The sequence below is a fragment of the Heliangelus exortis genome, chromosome Z (assembly GCF_036169615.1).
Source record: "Heliangelus exortis chromosome Z, bHelExo1.hap1, whole genome shotgun sequence".
Lineage (NCBI taxonomy): Eukaryota > Metazoa > Chordata > Aves > Apodiformes > Trochilidae > Heliangelus > Heliangelus exortis.
The window spans coordinates 26,607,071-26,632,113 of NC_092454.1; the positions used below are offsets into that span (position 1 = coordinate 26,607,071).

At 36.5% G+C, this 25,043-nt stretch overlaps 1 protein-coding gene across 2 annotated transcripts in view; it reads right to left on the reverse strand.

The window, feature by feature from the left end:
* Window positions 1-1,323: 1,323 nt before the first annotated feature.
* Window positions 1,324-25,043, reverse strand: part of WDR36 (WD repeat domain 36) — a 30,907-nt gene continuing 7,187 nt past the window's right edge. The window contains exons 8-23 of one of the 2 annotated variants that reach the window (XM_071730151.1): window positions 23,292-23,467; window positions 22,603-22,723; window positions 20,461-20,526; window positions 19,272-19,355; window positions 17,458-17,612; window positions 15,742-15,856; window positions 14,330-14,495; window positions 13,942-14,050; window positions 13,121-13,200; window positions 11,130-11,237; window positions 8,061-8,158; window positions 6,430-6,572; window positions 5,659-5,775; window positions 5,347-5,428; window positions 3,301-3,488; window positions 1,324-2,129 (exon numbers count right to left, since the gene is read on the reverse strand). In XM_071730151.1, the coding sequence (XP_071586252.1) occupies window positions 1,980-2,129; window positions 3,301-3,488; window positions 5,347-5,428; window positions 5,659-5,775; window positions 6,430-6,572; window positions 8,061-8,158; window positions 11,130-11,237; window positions 13,121-13,200; window positions 13,942-14,050; window positions 14,330-14,495; window positions 15,742-15,856; window positions 17,458-17,612; window positions 19,272-19,355; window positions 20,461-20,526; window positions 22,603-22,723; window positions 23,292-23,467 (1,958 nt within the window). In that variant the 3' untranslated portion in view covers window positions 1,324-1,979. The remainder of the gene's footprint in view (window positions 2,130-3,300; window positions 3,489-5,346; window positions 5,429-5,658; window positions 5,776-6,429; window positions 6,573-8,060; window positions 8,159-11,129; window positions 11,238-13,120; window positions 13,201-13,941; window positions 14,051-14,329; window positions 14,496-15,741; window positions 15,857-17,457; window positions 17,613-19,271; window positions 19,356-20,460; window positions 20,527-22,602; window positions 22,724-23,291; window positions 23,468-25,043) is intronic. The other variant, XM_071730150.1, reaches the window with a different exon arrangement.

Sequence of the window (25,043 nt, forward strand, 5' to 3'; positions counted from 1 at the left end):
TGCCATTTCAATGCCAATAGGCTGAAGTCTTATGTGTAACACAAAACCAAAACTATAAAACTCAACTGTAAAGTGTCTTACAAGTTTTAATCAATCACTTTTGACTAATAGCTCAAGACACTGTCCTTGATTTCTTGGGTGAGGGAGTATTACAGAAAGTAGCAGATGAAATACCCACTTGCATCCACTTGCAAGTGGAAATGACTTTTATTTCTGCAGAAGTTATTACTGGCAAAAAGTTGCTCACCATTTTGATGCAGGGAAAAACAGGACAAAATTAAAAGCTGAAGCAATTAAGGCTATTAGTGTGAGACTGGAACCAGATTTAAGATTAGTCAAAACACTCCTGAAATAGCAGTGATGACTAGGACTGCTGAAGACAAAACAATAAAGGAGGCGGAAAATCACTAACAAGACTATTTTCTGAAAGACATTACAGAAGTGTTCCAGTGTTAGAACACACCTGTGTATGATATAAGAAACTTCATTAACACATTTAATAAGACCACCCAGACTGCAAATATTACATCAACAGTGTTATACATAAATTGTTAGCAAAAATCACTTGCTGGCTCTGCTCTCATAATGGCTTAAGTGTATCTTTTTTCTCCTGATCACGTCAAGTAGACCAGCAAAACAGAAAAGAAAAAAAACCCCAAAAACCTCCTCTACAAATCTTAAAAGTTTTGTAGACAAATGTTGTACATACACATTAAAAGGTAAAAAAAGTTTCTTGTATGTCAGTAAAAAAGATGTGGGCACTCATTAAGTAACTCCTTCACAAGTAAAAAACATTTCACAACTGCTCTGTAGCTCAAAGGCAGTGAAGCATGAATACTAGAAAACAATTACGATTTCTCATATTCAAGAGGTAGGAGGGGCGTACAACAAACAGAAAAACATTATTTCCCTCAGTCTTTAATTAAACTGTAGGTCCCATTGCTACAGGATGTTATCAAGAATAAATGGTTTTAAAAGAGATTACATGAACACAGAGAAAAAACTGGTTTGTCACAGAATATTAAAGAGAACTGTCAGAGTACAGCTAGGTCATGAAGTATCAAAATAGCTCTCTGTTGAAAGGTGGTGTGATGTGCTTAAGAAAGGATTATCTTTATATAAATGACCTGTTTGCCAGATCCTTGGCTTTTCTTCCTTGCTTCAGCTGAACACAGAACACAGCTTGACAGACCTTTGCCCTGATGCAAAAGTAAAGTTCTTCATCCACTGTTCTTTATTCTGCTGAGGTAGGTCCAGAACTACCAACTCACTTATTGAGAAATTAAGCCTCCAAATTAGGGCAAGAAACATGTAATAAAAAAATGGGTTGAGGTTTTTCAGTTTAATTATATTTTTCCCAAGTTCCATCATTTATAGTGCAGCTAGAAATCTTTACTTTCCAAAAAAGGTGTTTGAAGCAAAATAGTAAACTCAGCTTGTCAACACAAGAACAGAACTCATTTTTTACAGACTTCATAGGAAAAGCCCTCTGATTGACAAGGGATGCAATTTTCATATAGATTTGCTTTAAGCTAATGTTAATAAATTGTCAGTAATTCAGATGTTTTATTTTTGTATCAATAATTGTTTAGTAAGCACGATACAGGTTTTGGTCTCCTGCACAGAAACAACACTCCTACTTTTGTTTTTTCTTTCTAAGTCACTTCTTCATTCTAATTTACATTTTTAGTCATGAAAGTATAAGGTAACTAGCTGCATCATCTACAGCCATCCACCTGTTTGTTCATTGACAGAACAAACTAGTACAATGAAAATTTAAGCTTCCTATACTTACATTTGCTCAAAATTAAGTGAATAAAAATCGTCAGTTACACATGTTCTAAAATACTTTTCCATACACAGATGTATAAAAGACAGTATCAGAAGTCCCAGTACAATTCTTAAGACCCAGTATTTTTGGTAATAAACTGTACCATTATTCTGAGGGGAATTTTATGCAGACAAAACCCTTATGTATTTTACAGCAAAGCACTTTTCATATATGTTAACACACACAGACTCTGATTGAAGAGACTACGTAAATGAACCCAACTTTCCTCAAGCTGTGTTGACAATCTGGATATTTCTTCCAATAGCTTTGGTTCCGAAGACATAATCTTAAGATGTAGCTGAAAATTAGAACAAACCATTAGTGAAACATATGCAGATAAGAAAAAAATTAAAATAAATACCTTGCTTTCAGGTATGTCCCAAGAAATGGAAGGCCTCTCCTTCAATTAATTTCCTTTATTTAATGCTGCCTGCTTTTTGTTTTTCTTTTAAAAGCAATTTTAAACTCACTGGGAAGTGAGTCTGGGGAGAGACCTTAAAGTTCTCTTTGCAACTTCTATTCATTTCTACCCGTGGCATCAGACTACTGCTAAAAAGATATGATAAAAAGCCACTGGTGAATAATATCAAGAGCTCAACTCTTACTGTTCCACTACACAGATCTACTCCTATTTGTCTGCACTACTTGTTCTTGTGAAAGTTGCCTCACGCCTTCTATTTAATCCCAACAAGAGGAAAAAAGCAGGTTGTAGCTGTCCAGCATTACACTCTATCTTTAGAGCCTGCGATATCCCTGCGATACTCTATTAAGAAATATTTAGTTAAACAGATATTATTACATGTATCTCAATGTTTGTAAAAACCTTTGCTGGGTGAATTCTAACTGCTTTCCCACAGTTTCATAAATTAGAGTATCTTGACAAGATAAGCATCTGTACATCAGAAGGGCTTCCACCTTCTGCAGAACTACCTCCTCTCTAGGACTAACTGCTACTGCATTTTACCACAGTTTATTTTCTAACTTACACGGTCCCCAGAAATAATTTCATTAGCTCTGTGATGCGTAACAGGTAACAAAAGACAGACAGCCCACTGACATGGAAAGCAAAAGTCAGGTTTGCAGTTGAGTGGTAAATCCAACAAAATGCCTATTTAACTTCCCCAAACATGGTGCATTTAATTATTTTCTTACTTAGGACAGTGTATCTTACCTTAGTAATCAACAACCATTAAGAAGTTAGGTATATTACAAAAAATAAAACCAATTCTAAGTAATGAATACTAGAATAAAACCTGTCTGGGGTGGTCCTCTCCAAAAAATCTGGTTTTTGCAAGTTCTTCTTAACTGTGATGAGTTGTCAAATTATCCGATATATTAAGTTAGCCATTTTAAACCCATCCCTAATAAACATCACTTAAATTCTTTTGAGCAGACAGTTTACAACACTTATACTGGGAAATCAAAATTTTAAACAGGACTAACATAAAATTTTATTTAAAAATTATTACCTTTAAAAATAGTGCAAGGTATGCCTGAGCGAGTTCAAAGTTGTACTTCCTGTTGAGCATCGTCCCAATCATTCTCAAAAAGCTTAGCATCACTGGCACCGAGCCACCACCTTCAGGGGCCAGACCCCTTAGTTCTATTTCAATATTAGATGGTCCCAAGCTTTTCAGTAAGTTAAATGGAGCTGTATCTGTGTTAAAATATTGAGGGGTATGTTATTAGTAGCATTTGCAGAAAAGGATCTTAAAAAATCCTTGATGTAGGCAGCATAATTGAAAAATTTTTAAGCAGTGACTGTATGTTCCCAGTTTCTACTTATTCCTTACTTTTTTGTTTTCTACAACATCCTGTTCTATCTGTAATTTATCTGTAATTTATTTTCCCATCATATACTAAAAAGAACTACATCTCTACTACAACAGTTGCATTTTATTTGTAAGTATATCTTGAAAAATATGAGTAATATCTTTGCCTCATTTTTTCCTCCCATTTCTGTGTTGTAAGCTGAACAAAAATTCTTATTAACCTCATGATATTGTCATTTTACATCTGTTCTAAAACAGAACATATGTCCTTGGGATTTCAAGCAGTTACTGCAAATACATCCTAGAAGAGACAGGGTACTACTTTTATAAGGAATCTTTACTGTGTTTGCTCTTTCTGACACTAAGCTAAATTGAGCCTCATCTGGTGCCTCAAAGGTAATTATTACTTCTGTTAAGTGAATTCCTCCTGCTTTTTCTGATCCTAGGGGTGTTGGGGTGGGGGAGATGTTAATCTCTTGTAAAAATAAATGGAATTTACAAACTTCTTCCTTTTCCTCATAAATGGTCTTAAAAATTCTACAAATCCTACCTATCTTTGAGAATTCCATCAATTTGCTTTAAAATTATGTATGCCTGCTAACATAGCTGTCAGTAAAACTCTTACTTTTAAGGGTATCTGTTAATAAATATTTATTTTGCTAAGAAATTGCTCTTCTTAGCAACTTCTTATACTCTTATTTCACAGTACTAAATGGCATTGGGCACTGGATAATAATTCTTAGGTGGTATACGTTTGTTTTCATCTGCATTTGATTCCTGTGAAAAATATTAGGTAGTTTTTATGTAATTGGGATATCAACAGCACAAAATAAATGCATTAACTCATTTTTTTTCTGTGACATCAAAAAAACAAGCATGGAACACACTATGAGGCTCATACACATACACCATGGAAAAGGTAGCCAGCTCTTTCTATGTTCCACAGTCCTGATCTGAAGTATGAAACCTGCATCACAATGGTAAACCAGGACAGCCTCTAGTATAAAATTATCTATTTTAACAGCCTAGCCATCTTTAGAAGACATGCTTGTAAACTAGCAAGCACAGAGAGATACTGAGCTCCACCAGCCTCCCACCTCAGAATTTATAGGCTCCTTGGATTGGGATTACATTCTCAGCTGGAGTGCTTTGTGCACATGCTAGCAGCAACTGTCCATTTATTGACACACACAGACAATTTAAGTGACCAATTTTTAAGACAAACTGAATGTTAAAAGTCAAACAACTTGGTTTTGTGTCCATTATTTCTTCTTAAGCTTTATATTATAAAGCAGTTGATGAAAGATCTAAATTGGATTAATACCCAGTGGAAAATAGAATTTGTTGGGAAATAATGTTTTTCCTGTTTTGGGGAATGATTGGACTAAACCTTACCATCACTTGCTTCCTTTCTTACTCCACAAATAACACATAGCACCTTCTCTGGGTGAAATCATTACTATCTCCAAAAAAAGAGAGGAATGTCACCTGCTTTCTTTATACAGGTTTTAGCCAGAACTGGACTCCATGCCACAATTGTGCAAGATGGGAGTTACCAGTAGATTTTTTGATCTAGATTAGTGTATTACTCAGCCCTATAAATAGCAGGCCATTTTCTTTGCCTTTGCTACAGAACTACGTATATTTTTTACCTCACATATTACAATTCTGGTATTAGAAATCAAATGTATTTCAAAATATTATTAGCATCTACATTTTTAGTTAAACATCTTGAAAACTTACATTCATGAGTGTTCAAGGCTTCTTCAAGATGAATATAAAAATCAGATTTCTGTGCCAGTACTCCAAGGTTCACTATCTTTGACTAGACAATGAAAGTACAAGAGAGAGTACATGATAATGCAAACTTATTTTTACATCTCAATTAGGTATTTTTTCTACTGTCAGGATAGAAGACTTTAAGAAAGACAGCTTTAATCTAAATGTGTTAAAACCGGTACTTGAAATTCTCTAGCAAGACTTCACTCAGCACTAAAAAGCATTACATTTTTCCTTTAGAATACATTATAAAAATACACCGATTCTTGAGTTTACCTGTGTATCATTTTCCTCCTCTGGAGCAACATATTGGGGTATAAGACCAGGAACTGTTGGGATGAAGAAAGGGGCTGACTTGGGAACTTTTGGTGGCTCTCTTGGTTTATTTCTTTTCTGTTAATAAGATATTTGAAAAAAAAACATTATTGTAGTTAGAATATGTGGCAATTTTCTTTGTCAAGAGTTTTGTTTTTAGAAAGACTATGAAAACTCTAAGGACTAATTGAAAAGTAAATATATAGGTAAAATGTTTTGTCACTAAATATATATAGCTGCTGATTAGAACAAAAACCACCCCTCTCCCGAATCTCAGAAACTGTGAAAAGCAACATTTAGTCTTCTACTGCAAAATCTTTAAAAATGCTTGGAAAACAGGATCAAATTTTGTAAGTAAGTAAATGCAGCTTACCGGTGAGGGGCAAATATATTTGACTGTATACTACTACTTTTTGGGTATTCTTTTTCCTTTTGTGGAAATGCCTGACAGTATTTGGAGTCATAACTTAGAACAGCTCTGCAGGGACTTATTAGATGCACTGACACGGAAATACCTGTTGTCAGATAGCTAATTTGCATGGTGCAGAAACAGTAATGGCAAAAGTTATGAAACAATTCCTCCTTCTGAGGATCTCCTGAATATCCAAGAAAATGTTTAAGACAAATGTCTATTTTACATTACAAGAGAAAGAGCCCTTATTTTACCTCCTTCTTAAAAAATACAATCTAAAGTCTTCAGTAGATAAGCAGTGGTGTGCCTAGTATCATTACCTTAATAACATCAAGGCTGAGGAGATTCTTCCACCTTGATTCTGGTAATGAGGAAAGGGTCACCAGCTGCTCTCCTAACTGCTCAGGTGAGACATATTCTATCATTTCATCACATTTTTCTTCATCTCCTGCCACATCTACATCTTTACAGAAGACATGAATTTTATGAACAAATATACTTAATTTTTTTTTTTTTAAATTCAAAACAACATCATTCTTTCTTTTGTAAATTTGAAAAACACATGCATAACACCTATATACATCTGTGTTCTAGCATAACATACAGCTGAAAAACTAAAGAAACAATATCTATTAACCTGTGAAATAATAAGTTTCAATTGCGAGTAATTAAGACTAAAATGCAGAACTGTGTAAGCAACATTTTTGAAAATTAGTAAGATTTTCTGCTTTGGCTGAAATGATATGAAAACAATTTATAGAACTCCTAAAGGAAGAACAATGAATTACATTTAAATCATTACCTGTTTTAAAATCCGTATACAGCAATCTTAGCTAAGTTGGAAATATGTAGTATCTTAGCACTTAAATACACACAATAGTTACAACCTGTTCATAGGTGTGGCTGAAGTGATGCATAAAAACAAAGAAAATCTCAACATTAAAGCAGAATATCACACACCAAAAGATATGCAGTCTCTCATGAGTTTTCTCAAGACTTACTATGTCTTGACCAGACACATTTACTTTCCCTCCCCCTTTTTGCAAAGTATTACATGGATGAAACCATGAATGTCACAGAAAAACCTAAACAAATGAAGAAGTGTAAACTATTAAAGCTCTGAGCATCTGAATAGGAACATTTACATTTCCTTAAGCCAGAAAGTAAGTTAGGTGTTCAGCCAGCACCAGTTTATAGAATTAAACATTCAAAGTTTTGGGATGAAATCCCATCTCCCTAATTGAAGTACCTAAAATATATAAATGTTTAGTAAAACAATCACCACCAAGTATGTTTCCCACTCTTTTATGTGGTCAATAGCTAGGTGTGTTTCTCCTTCATCTGGAGATCTAAACATAGGCACTGCTCACTTGGGCAGACAGGATCTCCATCTAGAGGCCTTCCAAAGAACAACCATTTATACTAAAGGTATCAAAAATGCAATTTAGACCTTCCTTTCACTGGGAATCCAGCACAGATACAGGGCAGGTCAGTTGAATCAAATTCTCTTGCCAACAAGACAAGATAACAGAATGAAACTACCAAAGCATACAGAGAGACAGTAAAGTTGGAGAGAAGCGGAACAAAGAACAATCCACTTCCCACTACCACACAGTAACATGAATATCAAACTGGTCTCACTCATATCAAAAAGAGAAGGTATTTACAGAAGTCTGAGATTAAAGAAGGCTAGTAAATAGCACAGATGTTTTATTACTTATAAAATCTCCTTGAATATGTGGAGATAATTACAATGTAATTCTTTATGTACTTTTGCTAGATTTTAGTAAATAGTATATGAGTAAGTATGCCACAAACAGTAGAAGCAATAGGAACATGTTCAGAGAAAGAATGCTAAGGCATAATGATCTTTCACTGCGGAAATAAACCATCTTCTTTTGGAAACATCATACCAAGCTGAAAATAAAATACTCTTTCATCTGAAGATTACCTTGCACAGGGAAGGTACCAGGGCATGTCACTGTAGAAGGTTCATAATCTGCTGGAAGGGGCCGTAAAGAGACAAGTGAGTACAGAGCACGATTTGACCTGAAAAGAAAGAACAGCATGTAAAAAACTATCTTCAATTGAATGGGAACAAGTATTTCAGAAATTATTTTTCCGGAAGCCTAATACTACTGCACTACAGCAGTTCACCAGGTTCTATTCAAAATTAGTTTTCCTCATCTACCAGATAAATGAGACATGAAATGCAGTGATACACATGGTCTGAAAGTCTGAAACACAAAAGTTATGCTTAAGTATTATTACCAAGAATGTGTAAAACACATGGCATTATGAAGTATGATTACACGAATCACTGCCAGCTACTGTATTTATTTGAAATTGCAAAACTACCAAGAAAAGCTTCTTTGCACTCAACATGTAAAACACATTACGCAAATATAAATCATTCATCCTGATTTCACCAAATTTCACAGTAGTAATCTTAGCAAATTTCTTTTAAATTTGGAACACAAACACAAGTCAATTCTGGCAAATTGTTTTCAGTCAATACAAACCAGAGCTAGGTAAAAACACTTTTTTCACTCTTCGAAATGAAGAACTTTAACTTAGAAATAGAAAGGTCTAACAATTGATCAACTCAGACAAAACTTTATGTAACAATGTACCCTGAAAAATCCATCTATCCACTAAATGGAAAAAACAAAAAAACCCCTCAAATTCCCTAAAAGGTGTGTTACTTCAGTACTATACCTATCCAGTCATTTAGACAGCATGAGACCTACCAACACTTTAAAGCCATATCAGCAAGAAACTAAACTAAAACCTGTTTTACATCTGTGTGGATCCATCCATCTATTAACAGAAATAATAGCAACTTCTTAATTCTACTCAGAAGTATCAAACAATATTGTTGTCCTGCTTTGGGCCAGGATAGAGCTAATTTTCTGTCCTGTAATTTTGCTTTCAGCTAAGTCTTTTGTAAGTAGTGGTACTTGCTGAAATTAATAGAAAGTTTCCCAGTGTCTGCTTCTAGAACTGATAACACTCCATGATTACAGTTACTGCTAGAGAATGTCATGCAGAATCAAGGCCACTGCTCAGTTCTGAGGAACATCTTGGACTCCAGAAAGAGAAAAAGAGTAAAGAGGTCACACCAGCAACCCTCCCTTAGGGAGGAGCAGACAAGATAAATGTCCAAATTGACCAAACGAAGTATTGCATCCCCTACACGTTATACTCGGTGTATTTACTAATTTTTTCCTTTTTGTCATTATTGTTTCATTCAAGCTGTGTAGTTAAGTTTCCAACCCATAAGTCTCTCTCCTTTGTTCTCTCTCCTTTATCAGGGAGTGGAAGGGGACTAATAGAGAACATCTGTCATTTGGTTAACTGTTTGCCCTAACACTAACCCTAAACCATGACAGATTTATTGGCGCCCAATGTGGGGCTAAGCTAGTTAGCTTGAGCCCAGCTCAAATTTCGACTCATTTACCTGAATAGTTTGAATTCCAACTTCAGTGGGAGGATACCCAGATGGCTCCACTAAGTGGGAATCAAACTGTTTCCTTTGGAAATTTCATAGGGCTGAATATTAAACTGATGCTGCCATACCTGTGGTATTTAGGGTATGTGATATGCTGCTTTGCAGATGGAAGGAGTGTTAATAGTTTTAGTATGAGCTGCTTGAGAAAAGCAGTTGTGATATGGTCTGCACTACTAACATACAGTGCAGTACATGGTGTAGTGGTGTTTCATACAGGGATAAAAAACTTTGTTGGTAATTACATTTTTTCAGTTTCAATTTGAGGAACTGTACCATTCTGTTTCATTTTGGGCTGAGTTCAACAGATTCTAGCCAAAATGGCATTATGCTTATTATAGTTTTGATTCTCCTGCTTGGTGTTGTTTCTCATATGTGTGTATATATTCTCATATATCATCATTTATTGGTGAAGAGTAAGACAATTACCACAATTAGGGGAATGAGCACACCCCATAGAGACAGCACTGCTGTTTCTGCCTCTGCAGCCACTGTTGTCCCCCCCCTCACTCAAGGCCACAACTTGGACACGGCCGGGGAGCATCACCAGTGTATCTGCTACAGCTGCAGCTGCTGCCTTCACCCCCACTGACACTGCTGCTGTTCAGAACGTGAGCCCTGCTGCTCTGCTGCTGCTGCTGCAGACACCACAGCCTCTCCCCCACAATCCACTAGGAGAAAAGTAAAACAAAAGAAGTCAGATCTTAGCCCTAGTCCTTCAAAGTCTGCACAAGATGACCAGGTGATAGAGCAGATAAGAGGATATGACCTCTCCTCGCAGAGCAGCTCAAGCAGAAACATCTGAACAGGAGGACTCAGAATCAGAAGTATATGTTATGTCCTATTCCACGAGGGACTTACATACTCTGAGAAAAGACTTTGGCCATCTTGCAGGTGAACCACTCTGGTTCTGAGCAGACCCAGAAGCTCACAGTTAAATCATGGGAGAAACTTGCTCCACCTACTTCTCCTGCCTTTAGAGGGTATGAACTGGTTTTGGTTAACTAGGAGAGTGTTCCTGAAATACTCCCAGCACTCACTAGCTCCTCTACCCCTCCATGGGATCCCTTCCATGGGATCCCTTCCATCTGAGCCCTGAGCAAGCTGGAGTTTGATCTTCTAAAATCTAGAATCAGTCTTCATTGTGCTCAGCAGGATCCCAAACTCCACAGTCACTGCAGCCAAGTCTATCAGAAACCGAGATACCACAGAGCAGGTTTTCTTGGTTAATGAGTAGTAAGTCCAGTTGTGTCCCATTCCTGGTTGGCACATCCAACATTTGTGTAGGGAACAGTCTTCCGCTCATGACGTTTAGAAAAATAATTATCAGAATACATATTTTAATCACAAGAGATTTCAAGATTTATGAATCACAATAATAGAAATGCCTGGCTTATTTTTTAACGAGACTAGTAAACTATGGATATTATAAGAACAAACCCTTCTTTGCAAAAAAGATTACTAAAAGAGTTCTTCACCATTTCAAATTCTGTGTGACAATTACATACTCACCACAAATAAATTCCAAGATCATCCACATGTGCAGAAGCTAGAAAATCTCCTGTGGGAGACATAGCAAGGCTGACAGCAGCAGAGTCTACCAGAAAACAATCTATAAGGCTAAGGAGAGAAAATACAACAAAGCAAATCTCAGCAAGATGAGCTTGGGTATCTATGCATATCTGACTAGCAGCACAAATATGACTGAATGTAAGCAGGACACTGGAAGTATGCACACAAACTACTGTATTGTAAGTATTAAAATACGACCTACAAATTTAGCAAATGAATGGTTCTGTGCAACTCCTCCCCTTCTAAACTGCTAAAATCAGGTAAAGCTGGTACATTTATTCTGCCTCCCCTAAAACATGCACATTCTGCAGAAAATATGATGAACCCACATTCAACTCCTTATGCTAAACATTTACAGTTTTTGTGGCCATAAATTTTGTACTTCTAACCAATACTATGCTGCTCTGAATTCATATTTTAATGGTTGGCCCTTAATTGTCAATTCCTTCTCTCATGATAATTCATATCTACATGGTTAACACTAGGACCTGAAGTTCCTAAAGCACAAGCTGTATAGTGCAAAATTTTATTATCTACAGCAATTTGTTTTGAAATTACCATTGTCAAAATACTGTGTCCCATTTACCCCATAAGGATAAGGGGTCAGATAGGATCCATGCAAGGGTACTAACAGAGCTGGCAAACAAGCTCACACCAAAGCACTTTCTACCATTTGCCAGAAGCTCTGGCTAACTGGGGAGGCTCCAGTAGACTGGAGGTTAACAAATCCAATGTCTATCTACAAGAAGGGATGGAAGAAGCATCACAGGAACCACAGGCCTGTTAAAGCCAGGAAAGATTACAGAATCACAGAATAATGAAGGGACCTCTAAAGGTCATCTAGTCCAACACCCCTGCAGTGAGCAGGGATATCCTCAACTAGATCAGGTTACTCAGAGCCTTGTTGAGCCTCACCTTGAATATCTCCGGGGATGAGGCCTTGACTACCTCCCTGTGCAACCTGTTCCATTTTTCCACTACCCTCATGGTAAACAACTTTCTCCTAACATCCAATCTAAATCTACTCTTCTCTAACTTAAAAACATTGCCCCTCTTCCTACCACTACAAGCCCTTGCAAACAGTCCCTCTCCAGTCCTCCTGCAGGCCACCCTCCCAGCTACTGGAAGGTCACTATGAGATCTCCCTGGAGCCTTCTCCATGCTGAACAATCCCAGCTCCTTTGGCCTGTCTTCATGGAAGAGGTGGAACAGCCATCATATGGCATGCACAGGCAACAAGGTGATCAGACCCAGTCAGCATGGGCTCATGAAAAGCAGAAGCTGCTTGACTAATATGATCTCTTTATATTAAAGTTTGGTTTGGACACAAGAAGAAAGCTTTTCAATGAACATGGTGAGACTCTATAACAGGCTGACAAGAAAAGTTATAGACATCCCATCACTGGAAGCATTCAAGGCTAGGTTGGATGGGTCTTTGAGCAACCCAGTCTAGTGAAAGATGACCCTGCCCACAGCAAGGGGGGTGGACTACATTTCTGAAGATCACTTCTAATTCAAACTATGATTCTATAAATACACATTTTTATTTATAAAAATTATTTTATTATTTATTATAATACAATATAGTTGTATTATAATACAATTATTATTTATTATAATACAATTCACCTTAAGACATCTCTTGCCATTTAGATTACAGTGCTGCTTACAAAGAACAAATTCACACTCATTCAAACTACATGAAAACACCAGGTTTCATCATTAGATCTTCAAGAGACTCTTGTTCTGTATAGTCAGAAAAAGGCACATACTGCTAGCATCACACAAAACTAAAATACTGGTTACTGAGTTGTTACACCATGTACAAGTCTGAATATCACATAGTAGATGCTGGTGCCAGACAATCAAGCTTTTTGCCTCTTAGAAAAGGGATTATAATAAATCTATGCTATGTTTTTAAACAGACTCACCATCCAGAGGGAAGGTCCCAAGTCTTAATGGTACAGTCCATTGATGAAGTTATTAGCCAACGACCATCAGGACTGAAAGTCTAAAAAAAAAAAAAGTCAATTTAATGGCACAACTGACAAGTGAGTCTCTTTAGGAGGTCTTGTTTTACACAGTTCAAGATTAGATTGTTATTTAGCATAACTAAAGACAATTAACACTACCTTACTGAAAGGGAAAAAAGGACAAAAATGGAAGCTATTTCAGAATAGGTGTAAATATATGGTACAGATGCTTTTACTAACAGCCCAATATACTTCGTTCCTTGCTTTTATGCTAATGATGAAAACCACTGAGCATAAAACTGAACAAATGAATAATAAACACTAGCACTGAATTTAATTCAGAATTAAATAAAAAACTATAAACTATTTCAATGAACACTACAAAGCACTGCTACACAAGATGTAAAATAAGGAATTAACGCAATGTGTTTCACAATCTCCAGACTGGTTCACCTCTATATATACAGTTAAGATTATTGCACAACTTCAGTCCTCAGTGGGTTTTTCATTATTACTAACACTTTATTTTATTAAACCCCAAATTAGCGTGTTGCAAAGTTACAGTAAAATCCCAAAGTACAGTAAAAATGGCCATTTGAACACCATACACTTTAACTTAAAAATAAACGTGGCCAAAACTGCTATAGAGCTGAACTACAACTCTACTCTTCATTGAACATTATACTTAGGGACTTAATAGACAGAGAAATCTACCACATTTATAACAACTTAGGTACTTGTATGTCACCTGTTGTTACAGAAAGTAAGTTAACAATTACCATGTCATTAATCCGCCCACAGTGTCCTGAGAATATCCTGACAATCTTCCTGGTTTCTATATCCAAAATACTAATACTGAAGTCATCCAAGGCAATTCCCAGTATACCACTGCAAAGAATCATTATCACATATAACAATGAATTCTCAAAGACAAAAAATGGAAACACTTGCTCAAAACATCTTTTATCCTGAGATAATCTCATATAAACAGAATTACATTCCTTAAGTCTAACAAAATTCCTCGAGGTCATTCATGTCTGTCAACTAGTAGTCAGTTATATTTCAAAGCATCAGAAATTTAAACTTTATTAGAGTATCTGGTTGCCATCCTAGACTTATGTACTTACACCAAAACCATATTCACATTAAAGAGCTTTAGTTTCTTACCTGTCTCGGTGAAGCAGAGTTCCACTTGGAGAAGAAGAAAGCTCAGTAGAGTAAACTAAATCTTTAGATTTGAATTTCCAAAATTTAATTAATCCTTCACTACCAGCTGTGATTATCAGCTGGTTTAATCCATCCACTGCTACCCCCCTAATGGCCCCCTCATGTGCTGCAAATCAAGTGAAAAAAAGTTGCATGTCAGAATTTACACACAGCATGGTAATCAGCAGAATGCCAAACACTATTCTTTATGACTTCATCTAAACACACTGAATGAGCGGTAAACTTGTGACAGAATTCTCAAGTAACCTGACAAGATTGCTCAAATAGAAGTTTTTTCATCAGTACAGAAAACAAAATGCTTTCAAGTAAAAACTTAGAACACAATACAAAAATTGTCAGTAATTGAAGCTGAATATTAGCTTCAACTGCTTTGAAGCTTTTATATCTGTCTTCAGTTTGGGGGTGGCTTTTTCCAAATGTGAGATTTGAAGTACTTTCTGAATCACTTATGGAATGCCTTCAGTGGGCCTGAGCACCCCAGAAAGATTTACATATTCAAATCTGGCACAAAGTTTGGGAGCTTTCCTAGCATACTTTACACTGCAATGTAAAGGTAAGGCACAGCTCCTCTGTTTTGGCCAACCAGTAGCCAAAGACAAAATTCATCCCATTATCAAGAACTGATGTTATTAGGAGACCATTTAATGTCTGCTACACTATCCAGCTTTTAGAAGCCCAGTAAGATTTAAAGGTTCATCAGGAGTTGTTCCTTATTTCTAAAACAACAAAAAACCCAAAGAGATAACAAGAGCCCTATTATGAACTGCAGACTTACAAAAGAACACTAAACATACATAAGTACACATGATATGAAACATGTATGTACACATCATTAAAGGAGAAGTCTGAACTCTGCCATGTACATTAAGACCCCAGTTTGCAGCTGGGTAATTGAAAATAGTAAAAAAGAACTAGACTTGATTCCTTATGCATGTAAAGCATTATTTCATTTTTAAGCCAGGTACACAAAACAAATGGGAAAATCTACCTCAGAGATAGAACCCTTTAACAAGAAGCCAAGAAATGGAAATGTGGTTAATTCAAAAAAGGCTGAGACCAGGTGATTTTGTTTTAGTGCTAACCATTTCAGTAACTGACAATTTTGTGTTAATTAAAAGAAGTATATGCCAACATCAGAGCTGTTAAAACCAGCAGAGATCCTATCCCTCAGAATAAGTTTCAAAGGATTTCTGATTACAGTACAAGATAGGGCATTATAGGATAATTGGAGAAGCTGAAAAGATTCACAAATTCATCTCACAAGCTATACTAAATTTACTAGATGACAGAATAGCAGGTTATTGCTGCTCTGTCAACAGCCAATATAGTAAAATATAAACAGCAATTCTTACCTCTTTCTTTGCCATAACATCCTCTGTGAATGCCAGACTGAATGTTATACACATCCACCCGTCCAGTTGACAGCCCAATTACAGCAAAGTTCCCACATGAGGTAATGTCAACTGCCTTTTAAGGGGAAAAAACCCACTTTATTAAAACAATTCTTAAAGTGTATATGTAATTAGCAAAGTTGTTAGAATATTATGTAGCACACCAGGAATACAATAATAAAACAATGTTTCTATTAGACTTCAAGGAAAACTTCACAGAACAGGCATCAGATTATGGTAGAGGGAGCAGCTCTTAAAATAAGCAAATAGTTAACTAGTATTAATGGAGCAGTACATTCTTATAAAGGAAAGCAAAACAATGACCTTAGTGACAATGACCAGGAGTCATGGGTAGTAACATCAACATTGTAACCTAAATTATTAACCTATAGAACCAAGAGATACAGAAATTCAATTCCTAAGATAAACTCCAAGCATGCTGACTATGTGCCTCTTTTCAATAACTATATTGACAATGGCACCCCAAAGTAGGGTAAATTCACGTGGAGTTGAACAGTAAGAAACAAAGAAAAAACAGTCCAGATTTCTTTGGAAAGGCACAGTCCAAAGAATCTAGCAGTTAAAAGAAAAACAGGTATTTACAACTGAACTGATTTTGTCTACCACTTAACTGCCCATTTCTGGGACCCTGAACAAAAGAAGGACATGGAGCTCTTGGAGCAAGTCCAGAGAAGGTCCACAAAGATGATCAGCACTGGAATGCCACTCCTATGAAAACAAATTGAGAAACCTGGGGTTGTTCAGCTAGGAAAAAAGAAGGGCCCCAAGAAATCCCATGGCAGCTTTCCAGTACCTGAATGGGGCCTATAGGAAAGCTGGGGAGGGCCTTTTTACAAGGGCACGTAGGGACAGAGTGAGAGGTAACGGCTTTAAATCGGAAAAGGGCAGATTTAGATCAGACATTAGGAGGAAACCCTTTACTCTGAGTTTGGTGAGATACTGGAAGAGGCTGCCAAGGGAGGTTGTGGACACCCCCTCCCTGGAGGTGGTCAAGGCCAGGTTGGATGGGGCTTGGAGCAACCCAGTCTAGCGCAAGGTGACTCTGATCATGGTGGGTGAGGATGGAATGAGATGATCTCTAAGGCCCCTTCCATCTCAAAAGATTCCATGACTCAGCATGAGGTCAGAAAAACAATTTATCACAACTGTATGATAGCCTACCACACAGTAACTACTAGTTCTGCAAGCTCATAAGCCTCAGGCAACACTGTATCTTGCATTGAGTGTTTCTGTTTAGTGAAAGCTGTAAAGTATTCTAAAGGGAATATCCTGACTGCCATTTGGAATTTTTTCTGTACAGTGAAAACCAGTCATCTTCATCAATTTGTTTTCACAGACCAAATTCATCATCACAGCCATATAGTCAGCTCTAGATCATTACAACAGATTAAAGGTAAGCACCAGCCACCCATCTGAATCAGAAAATAAAATCTGAACTTAACCTGGGTGTTAAATGAAAAAATGGATATGAAGAATTTTTCTTAAGACACTACAAAACAGCTAAGAAGACACCCTGAGTTGGCAGAAAACACTCTGCAAAGCAAATAAAACAGATCTCAATAGTGCTTTTTCATTCTAAGCATTCCTTCTGTACAACCAGAAATCAAAATAGCACATGCTGTAATGCTGAAGAAACATCATCTGAAATAAACTTACTGTTGCATATACACCAATAGGTTTGTGTTTGCTAAATTCTTCCGGTCTCAGTTTATGAGCTCCCATGGAAGTTTTCTGATAGTTCCACGTTGTACATGTTATATACCCTTGGTGGCAGGCAACAATGCCATCCCAGTCACTCTGATGGGCCACTTCTGCAATGTAACACAGTATTTTTAGAAACAATAACTCTGAAGTGAAATACGATCTTCTAAGATCACACGAAAGAGCACTATGAAACACTTGTAGGGAGAACAGTTCATACCTAATGTTGTTGGACAGACAAAAGGCTACATTTCAGAAAATGGCCGTGCATACACTATTCTAACTAAAATGCTAACAAAACCAAAAGCTAACAAGACGATAAGCGTTTATTGTTGTATGTCATGTTTAATTTCTTTGTGTATTTGAGTCTACGGGGTTTGAAAATACATATTTTAAAATATATATATGTTTAATATGTATGCATATATTTTAACTAGATTACCATATTGAAATAGTTTAAGAGCTACATCTGCTACAGGCTTTTCTACATTTGAAGAAAAATTGTTTCTCAAAAGCTCAGTATTCAAAATTTGTAGTCAATTATGGTATATGGGGATCTAGATAAGCAGCAAGTTTGCTTTTTTAATTTCTACATTTTAAAGAAGAGTTTGAAATGGGGTATTCCTAGAGCCTCAAAGAATAAAAAAAAAAACAGATACAACTGGTTCACTTCACCAAAGACAATATAGCAAAAAAACCACCTTTTTTTAACAGGGTGTGTAGCAATAGAACAAGGTGTAATGGCCTTGGCCTGGAAGACAATTAGACTGGAAATTAGGATTATATTCTTCACTGTGGGGTGGTGAGACAGTGGCACAGGCTCCCCAGGGAAGCTGTGGATGGCCCCTCACTGGCAGTGTCCAGCGCCAGGCTGGATGGGGCTTTGAGCAACCTGGTCTAGTGGGGAGTGTCCCTGTCCATGCAGGAGGGTCGGAACTACTTTAAGGTCCCTTCCAACCTAAACTATTATATGATTAAAATGTACTTAAATAACTGTTTTCTTATGTCCCTGAACACATGTAAGGCAGCTCTACCAACTTAAATCAACGAGCCAAGTTTACTCTTAATTTTAGAAGTGCATACACACACAATCACACACACAGCTACATCTAAGACAAAACAAACTTCAAGTCTGAAGACAAGGTAACTAATTTAATGAAACTTATTTTGATGAAGCAAATCTTCTGGTGCAAGTCTGACTCAAAAAGTTAGGTTCACTATTTGAATACTGAATTAAAAATTGTAACAGAGTAATAGATTCAGTAAACTGAATAATTTTGAGAAGGGACTGAAATAAAGGAAATTATGTTTCAAAATCAGCCGCTATAGCTAAGATTTCCTCAGGTGACAAAGACCTTACTCCCTCCTAATGGCTGGTTCTTCAGCCTGGAATAACATACACCAGAAGATTGTAGCTCCTGTGCTAGAGATTTTCAAGCCAAGAAACAGTTAAACATAAAAACACTTGAAAAAGACCATTTTTTTATGAAATGATAGAAAAGATTAGAAAATAAAGTTTTTACTTTACTTTCATTTTACTTTTTACTTTACTGTCATTTCAAACTGTCACTCAACAGCTCATTAAGGGACACAGAATTTCGATAATCTCATCCTGATATAGTATGAGCTTTTAAAATAGTTATGTCTTGAGGGTTAAAAGACAAAATGAGGACATAATAAGCTCTGTAATGTACATCAAAGACTACTTACCTGAAGCAAAGACAGTAATTGGTGGAAGTGCCATTTTGTCAAGCTTAAGGACTACTTACCTGAAGCAAAGACAGTAATTGGTGGAAGTGCCATTGTATCAAGCTTAAGACCCTTCTTTTTCGATTTCTTTTTGTTAATTGAGCCTTAAAGGAAAAAAAAAAAATAAAATTAAGTGTCTCAACCTCATGGCTAGATCTGAAAATTATTTAAAACATATTGTTTACTAGATGTCAGGTTCCTATTAAACCTAGAAAAGACAGCTTACATTAACACAATGTTGCTGTTACCTAGGGTTTAAAGAAACAGAGTTCATGTCAAAATACACGTGATGCTGAGCCAAGCACTCGCTGACTACATTCACAGATGTACTACTCAACACATTCGTTCAGCAGCCTTATGCTGACATCCCAAGGCAGACATTCCCACCACCACAGATAAAACAAACAACCAAGACTCTTTAATCACAGAATCAAAGAATTGTCAGGGTTGGATGAGACCTTAAGTATGTCCCATGGGCAGGGACACCTCCCACTAGATCAGGTTTCTCAGAGCCTCATCCAGTATGGCCTTAAAAACGTCCAGAAATGGGGCTTCAACCACCTCCCTGGGCAACCTGTTCCAGTGTCTCACCACTCTCATGGTGAAGAACTTTTTCCTAACATCTAAGGCTCTGTATAATACCCAGGCTTTTCAATAACCTGAGTCAGGAATTTCAAGTCTATGCCCAAAGGATATATAAAATGAATTAATCTGCACATTTCTACTCAAATCTATTTCAATACATATATATAAAGATGTATAGACAGCTAAAAATTTTAGTCTTACTGAGCTATCTGCACTATACAACATGTGCCTTAACCATGGCAATGTGTGGAAGATGTGTTTTTTAAATTAAACTCCACATTACATCAAAGAAAGTAAAGTCAAGACATATGATTTAACTAACAATTCAGTCAATTGGACACAATGGGATTGGGTAAAACTTTTAATTACACGTGCTGAAACATCAACTACCGTTATGCACATTTTCACTAGAAAAATCATGCCCAACATTTGCCACACAACATACACTGACTGTCTACTGAAATGGGTTTTCTTAAATGAAGAAGGACTGGGTTTCCAGAACAACTGAGGTTGCACACAACAAATAAAGTGAAATTAATACCTACCTAATGTTTTAGCTCCTGTTTATATAAAAAATTTCAGGGCTTTTCCCACCAATGTTTTTACTTTTACTGAAATACTTACCACGTCCTAAGCTTTTATTGAACTTTTCATGCACTGTTGAAAAAGACTGCAATGTTCCATCTTGACCTAACAAAATATTAGCAGAGAACAGTGAAAGACAGAAATCAAGTTTCTGTTTATTCATAAGCTGAGCGAGAAAAGTGTATGATAAGCACTAAGAAACCTGAAACAGCATTAAAAATTGTTTACTAAAACTCTTGTCCAAGAAGAAAAAAAAGCAGACATCATAAGCAGCAGAACTAATGGAGTCTTATTTTCTGTTTTATATCCCTTTCCTACTGCTTTGCCCCATGCTTCATTAGAATGACACCACTTTTACAGACACTTTCTCCATGTTCAGTTCCTCTGTCCCCTCTCTTTTCTGCATCACAATACCTAACTAGTTCCCAGCTTTCATGATTAAAACCTTAAACAAGCTGTTACATCCTTCAAATACCTCTGTAATACTTCAGAAGTTTTCCCATGATCCCTCCCCTTATCAATTACAATATTCTTTGTCTAACCAACCGATGCGGTGGCCGGTTAAGAATTACACCTAGGTTAGCCAGTAAACTTCCCCTAACAAAAAATGATAAAAGCTGAGTTGTCTGTCTTTCCTGTAAAGCAGTACACTAACGGGACTTCCCTTTTCTACCCAGTGACCAGCATTCACAGAACTTTAATGAATTTAATGAAATTAATTCAACGAAGAGACAGAAAGCTCAAATTTGAAACTAGCAAACAGGTCCACTTTCAGGGGGGAGATATGGCCAAGAGAGAAACAGAAACTATCAGAAATTCAAACTGCACAATTCATGTACAATTAAAGGAGCCACAACGATTTTTAAAAATCAGAACAACAAAACATTTTAACAAGTAAGGAAACAGAAAAATTAGCCAAAGTGAACTTTAAGAACCTGTAATGAAAGACAATGGACCAATTACACCATCTAAGCAACCTTTCCTTGCTGCTACAGTACAGAGCTATAGCAGGATGTACTGGGAACTGGGAGAAATATTAAGCAGGATGAATGGCAGTGATATTGATGAAGTTTTACAAGGTTAATTTCTAGAGATGCCCACTCTAAGGAAACTAGTGGCACTTGAAAGGCACCTCACAGCATCACTACCTTATTTTTGGTGCATAGTTTTACCACTGTCTCAGAAAGGAATGTATACTGTCCATGTATACACTGTGAATAGACCAGATCTCAATGTCTGACACCCTTTTCACTTTACTGGTTGCCACCATGACCCTTCTGGATTTCCCTACAGTTAAGTAGTAAACTGCTAAAGCAAATCTGGGAATTTATTAAGCAATCCATAACTGTTACTGTGATTCACCTGGTGTGAGCTGAATTACTGTAAAGTAACTAGTTCCCTGAATACAAGTTACTAGTTGGACAATCAGCAAGCGATTGTAAGCACAGGTAGTTTTAACACAGTTCATTGCTGTGCCAGTTTCAGTAGTAACATTAATCAAAATGTGCTACAATGTTTTTAAATGTTGCCCATGTAGACAATTTCATTACCTCAGAGTAATTAAAGACTAGGTGAGGAGCCCATTATTCCATTACTGAAGTGTTCTGGGCCGCAAAACAGTCTGATTCCAAGGAGTCTGTTTATTGATTTTTAAATACGCTACTATCTAAGGACAGGTAATCACTCACATATTGTTACACTTTTAGATTAATATTTTGGTAACAAGCAAATATGGGAATAGGTACTACAGATACAGTTCAGCTGTTACAAATTACAAAAAACTTGCTCAAACTAGTGGGAAAAGTGGAGTGGCTCTAAGTTACTAAATGCATTATTCTGCTTATTTTTCCCCCTATTACAACAGTTTTTCTAGCTCTTACAAGTTTTCATTTTGACCAGCTGGTAGTGCTTTACACAAGGTAATGAAACAAATTTTTTTCACCAAACATACAAACACAGATGACAAAAGCAGCTCAGCTTCTCCCCTTTTAACCACTTTTCAGCCTACCTCCTTGTATGTTCTTCTAGGAAAACTATGAAATGGTTTTGTACAGTAATAAATGTCTACATTAAACACTATGTTTCATAAATACATATATATAATACATTAAATATAGCCTATTGTAATAAAAGGCACAGCTATGCACAATCACAGCAGCAAATCAGAATGACAATTCTTACCTGCACTCAGAATTTGTTCTCCGTTTTGCCCATGGTATCTGATTTTTGTTGGTGGAGCACTATGTCCCATTCGGCTTCTCAATACACGTCCTGTACCACCAGGTCCATCAAAAATCCACACCTGCCTCCCCCATGAAAACCAGAAAGGCAAAAGCTGAGAAACATTGCCCTACCAATAACTACACCTGTTGGAAGTGAAACAGGCTTAGCTGGGAGCTGGTGCAGCAGACTTCACACACTGGCTTTCATCCTTGATCCTAAAACTCCTAACAGCTTCCAACACAGAAGCTGATTGTTTCTCACTGTTAATTCGGCTGCTCCACCACAGGCCAACAGTATCAGAGGACATGCAGAACAAAGGACTTCTATCAATAGCAACTGCTCATGACTTGGAAAATTATAAAACAAGACCAAGACTTAATAGTGCACAACGGCATAAACCGTGGTCTGGAAAAGCAGTTCCAAAGCTCTTTTCTTCAAGGCTATCATGAAGCAATATGAGATGCAACAGCATCATCGTAGCAAAGGGTTAAACTGCTCTGCTACAGATCAACTGCGAGCCAGCAACTTCAGTAACTTGAGTTTTCCTGTATTTGTTTCATTTTCACATCAAACTAAACATTTACACTTTAAAGAAATACAAGAGGAAAAAAAGCATAACAGCAGATAGCAACAGCTATTTAACTTACCCTTATAGCATTATCAGCACCATTAGTAATAAGAAGTGGCTCTCCAGGGACAAATGACATACCAGCTACTGCTGTGGAATGGGCATCTTGCATCTGACACAGTAGTTTCTTCTCTTCTAGGTCCCACAAAGCAATGTGTCCAATTGGGCTACCAGCTGCCATTACTGGGTGTCCATCTTTAAAAAAAAAAAAACAAAAAAACCAACTTCAACAGGTTTGCTTATTGACATTCAGCTCATCCTTACTGACTTCTCACATCATAAAACTGATGCAAGAAAAGGCTATCACAAGAACAAAATTCTCAAGCTGATTCTAAAAATATCACTCATTTTCACTAAAATAGTCTAGTATTTCAAACAGAAAAGAATAAAAGTTAACCAGTAATGAAACAGGATTTTTTTTCATATCAAATAATAAATAACAAATATATTTTCAAAACTTCCACTATACAGCAGATTCTTGCCCAGACTTACTAGCTTTCCCACTTCAGGATGTGAGAGCTACTGTATCACCACTCTAGAAGTTACCAGTTCTTTTTTTATATCCTCTTAAAGTTTTTGACTCAAGAGCTTGCAAATAAATTCCAGAAGTTGATTACACATTTATTTAATCATTCTAAACAAAAATTAAAACCTCAATTCACAGATTATGCAATTTTGTTGTATTTACTCTATTCTGTTTAATATTAAGGAGATAGACACCTCACACTAACTTCTAAAAACACAATAAAAGTATTCAAATAAGTTAAAAAAACCTATCATATCAAGAAAAAGTTCAACCAAATACCCTGCATAATTGGCAACTAATCTTTTTGTTCCTACGAAAGAAACAGACACTTTAAATTTGCAATTACACACACCTTAAATAACTAAGCCAGACAGTAAAGGTTCAATGATACAAAAAATTTGCCAGCTTCATTTTAATTTAAATGAAGATCACTGTGCTCAAACTAAAACAAGCACATGTGTTCAAAACAGCCAGGGTATATTTATATTTCCTAACTATAAAGACAGAGAGACTAGAGAACATCCAAAAGCCACAAATCTAGGCAGGCAACAGAATTCATTTAATTGGCTGACACAAAAAGGTACTTTTTCTACTCCTCAGCAGCTTTTCCACAAGTCTCTCATTAGTATCCTTCCCCAACAGGATTTGCATCAATCTGTATTCTGTTAAAATTTCCAAGTTTGTTTATTCAAGTGAGAGATTAGATTCACGACCAACAGCTCTCTAGGCAGAATAAACAAAGTTGATGACAATAACAACTCATTTTCTTAATTAGTCCATGCTTGCTGGGCAAAGTGTATGCTCGTTGAAAATAAACAAAAATCCATGAATATTATCAGCAGTCCCCAGCAATGTCTTTTCAGCAGTCATTTGACTACTAAAATTCTAATTTTGTTTTGGCGAAAGACACTACTGAAAAGTAGGTTTGGACATGAACTTCCAGTTTACCAATTACTCTGCATCTTGGCACATTGTATACATACATTGTCTTGTTTCTTTTTGAAAAAGGAGTACTGTATGTCACATTTCCTGTACACTGAGTCAGTACAGAAAAAAAATGCTATAAACCAGACATTATGATGAAGATGCATGTTCTTCCTTACATATTGGTAAATTTTCTAGGTTATATCCAGCCTTTGAAAACTAAAACCCTCAGCCCAAATTTTGATACTGAAATGCTTTATCAAAACATATTTTCCTACCTTCCACTTACTTTTAGTGATATCATACATATTTTCATAAAAA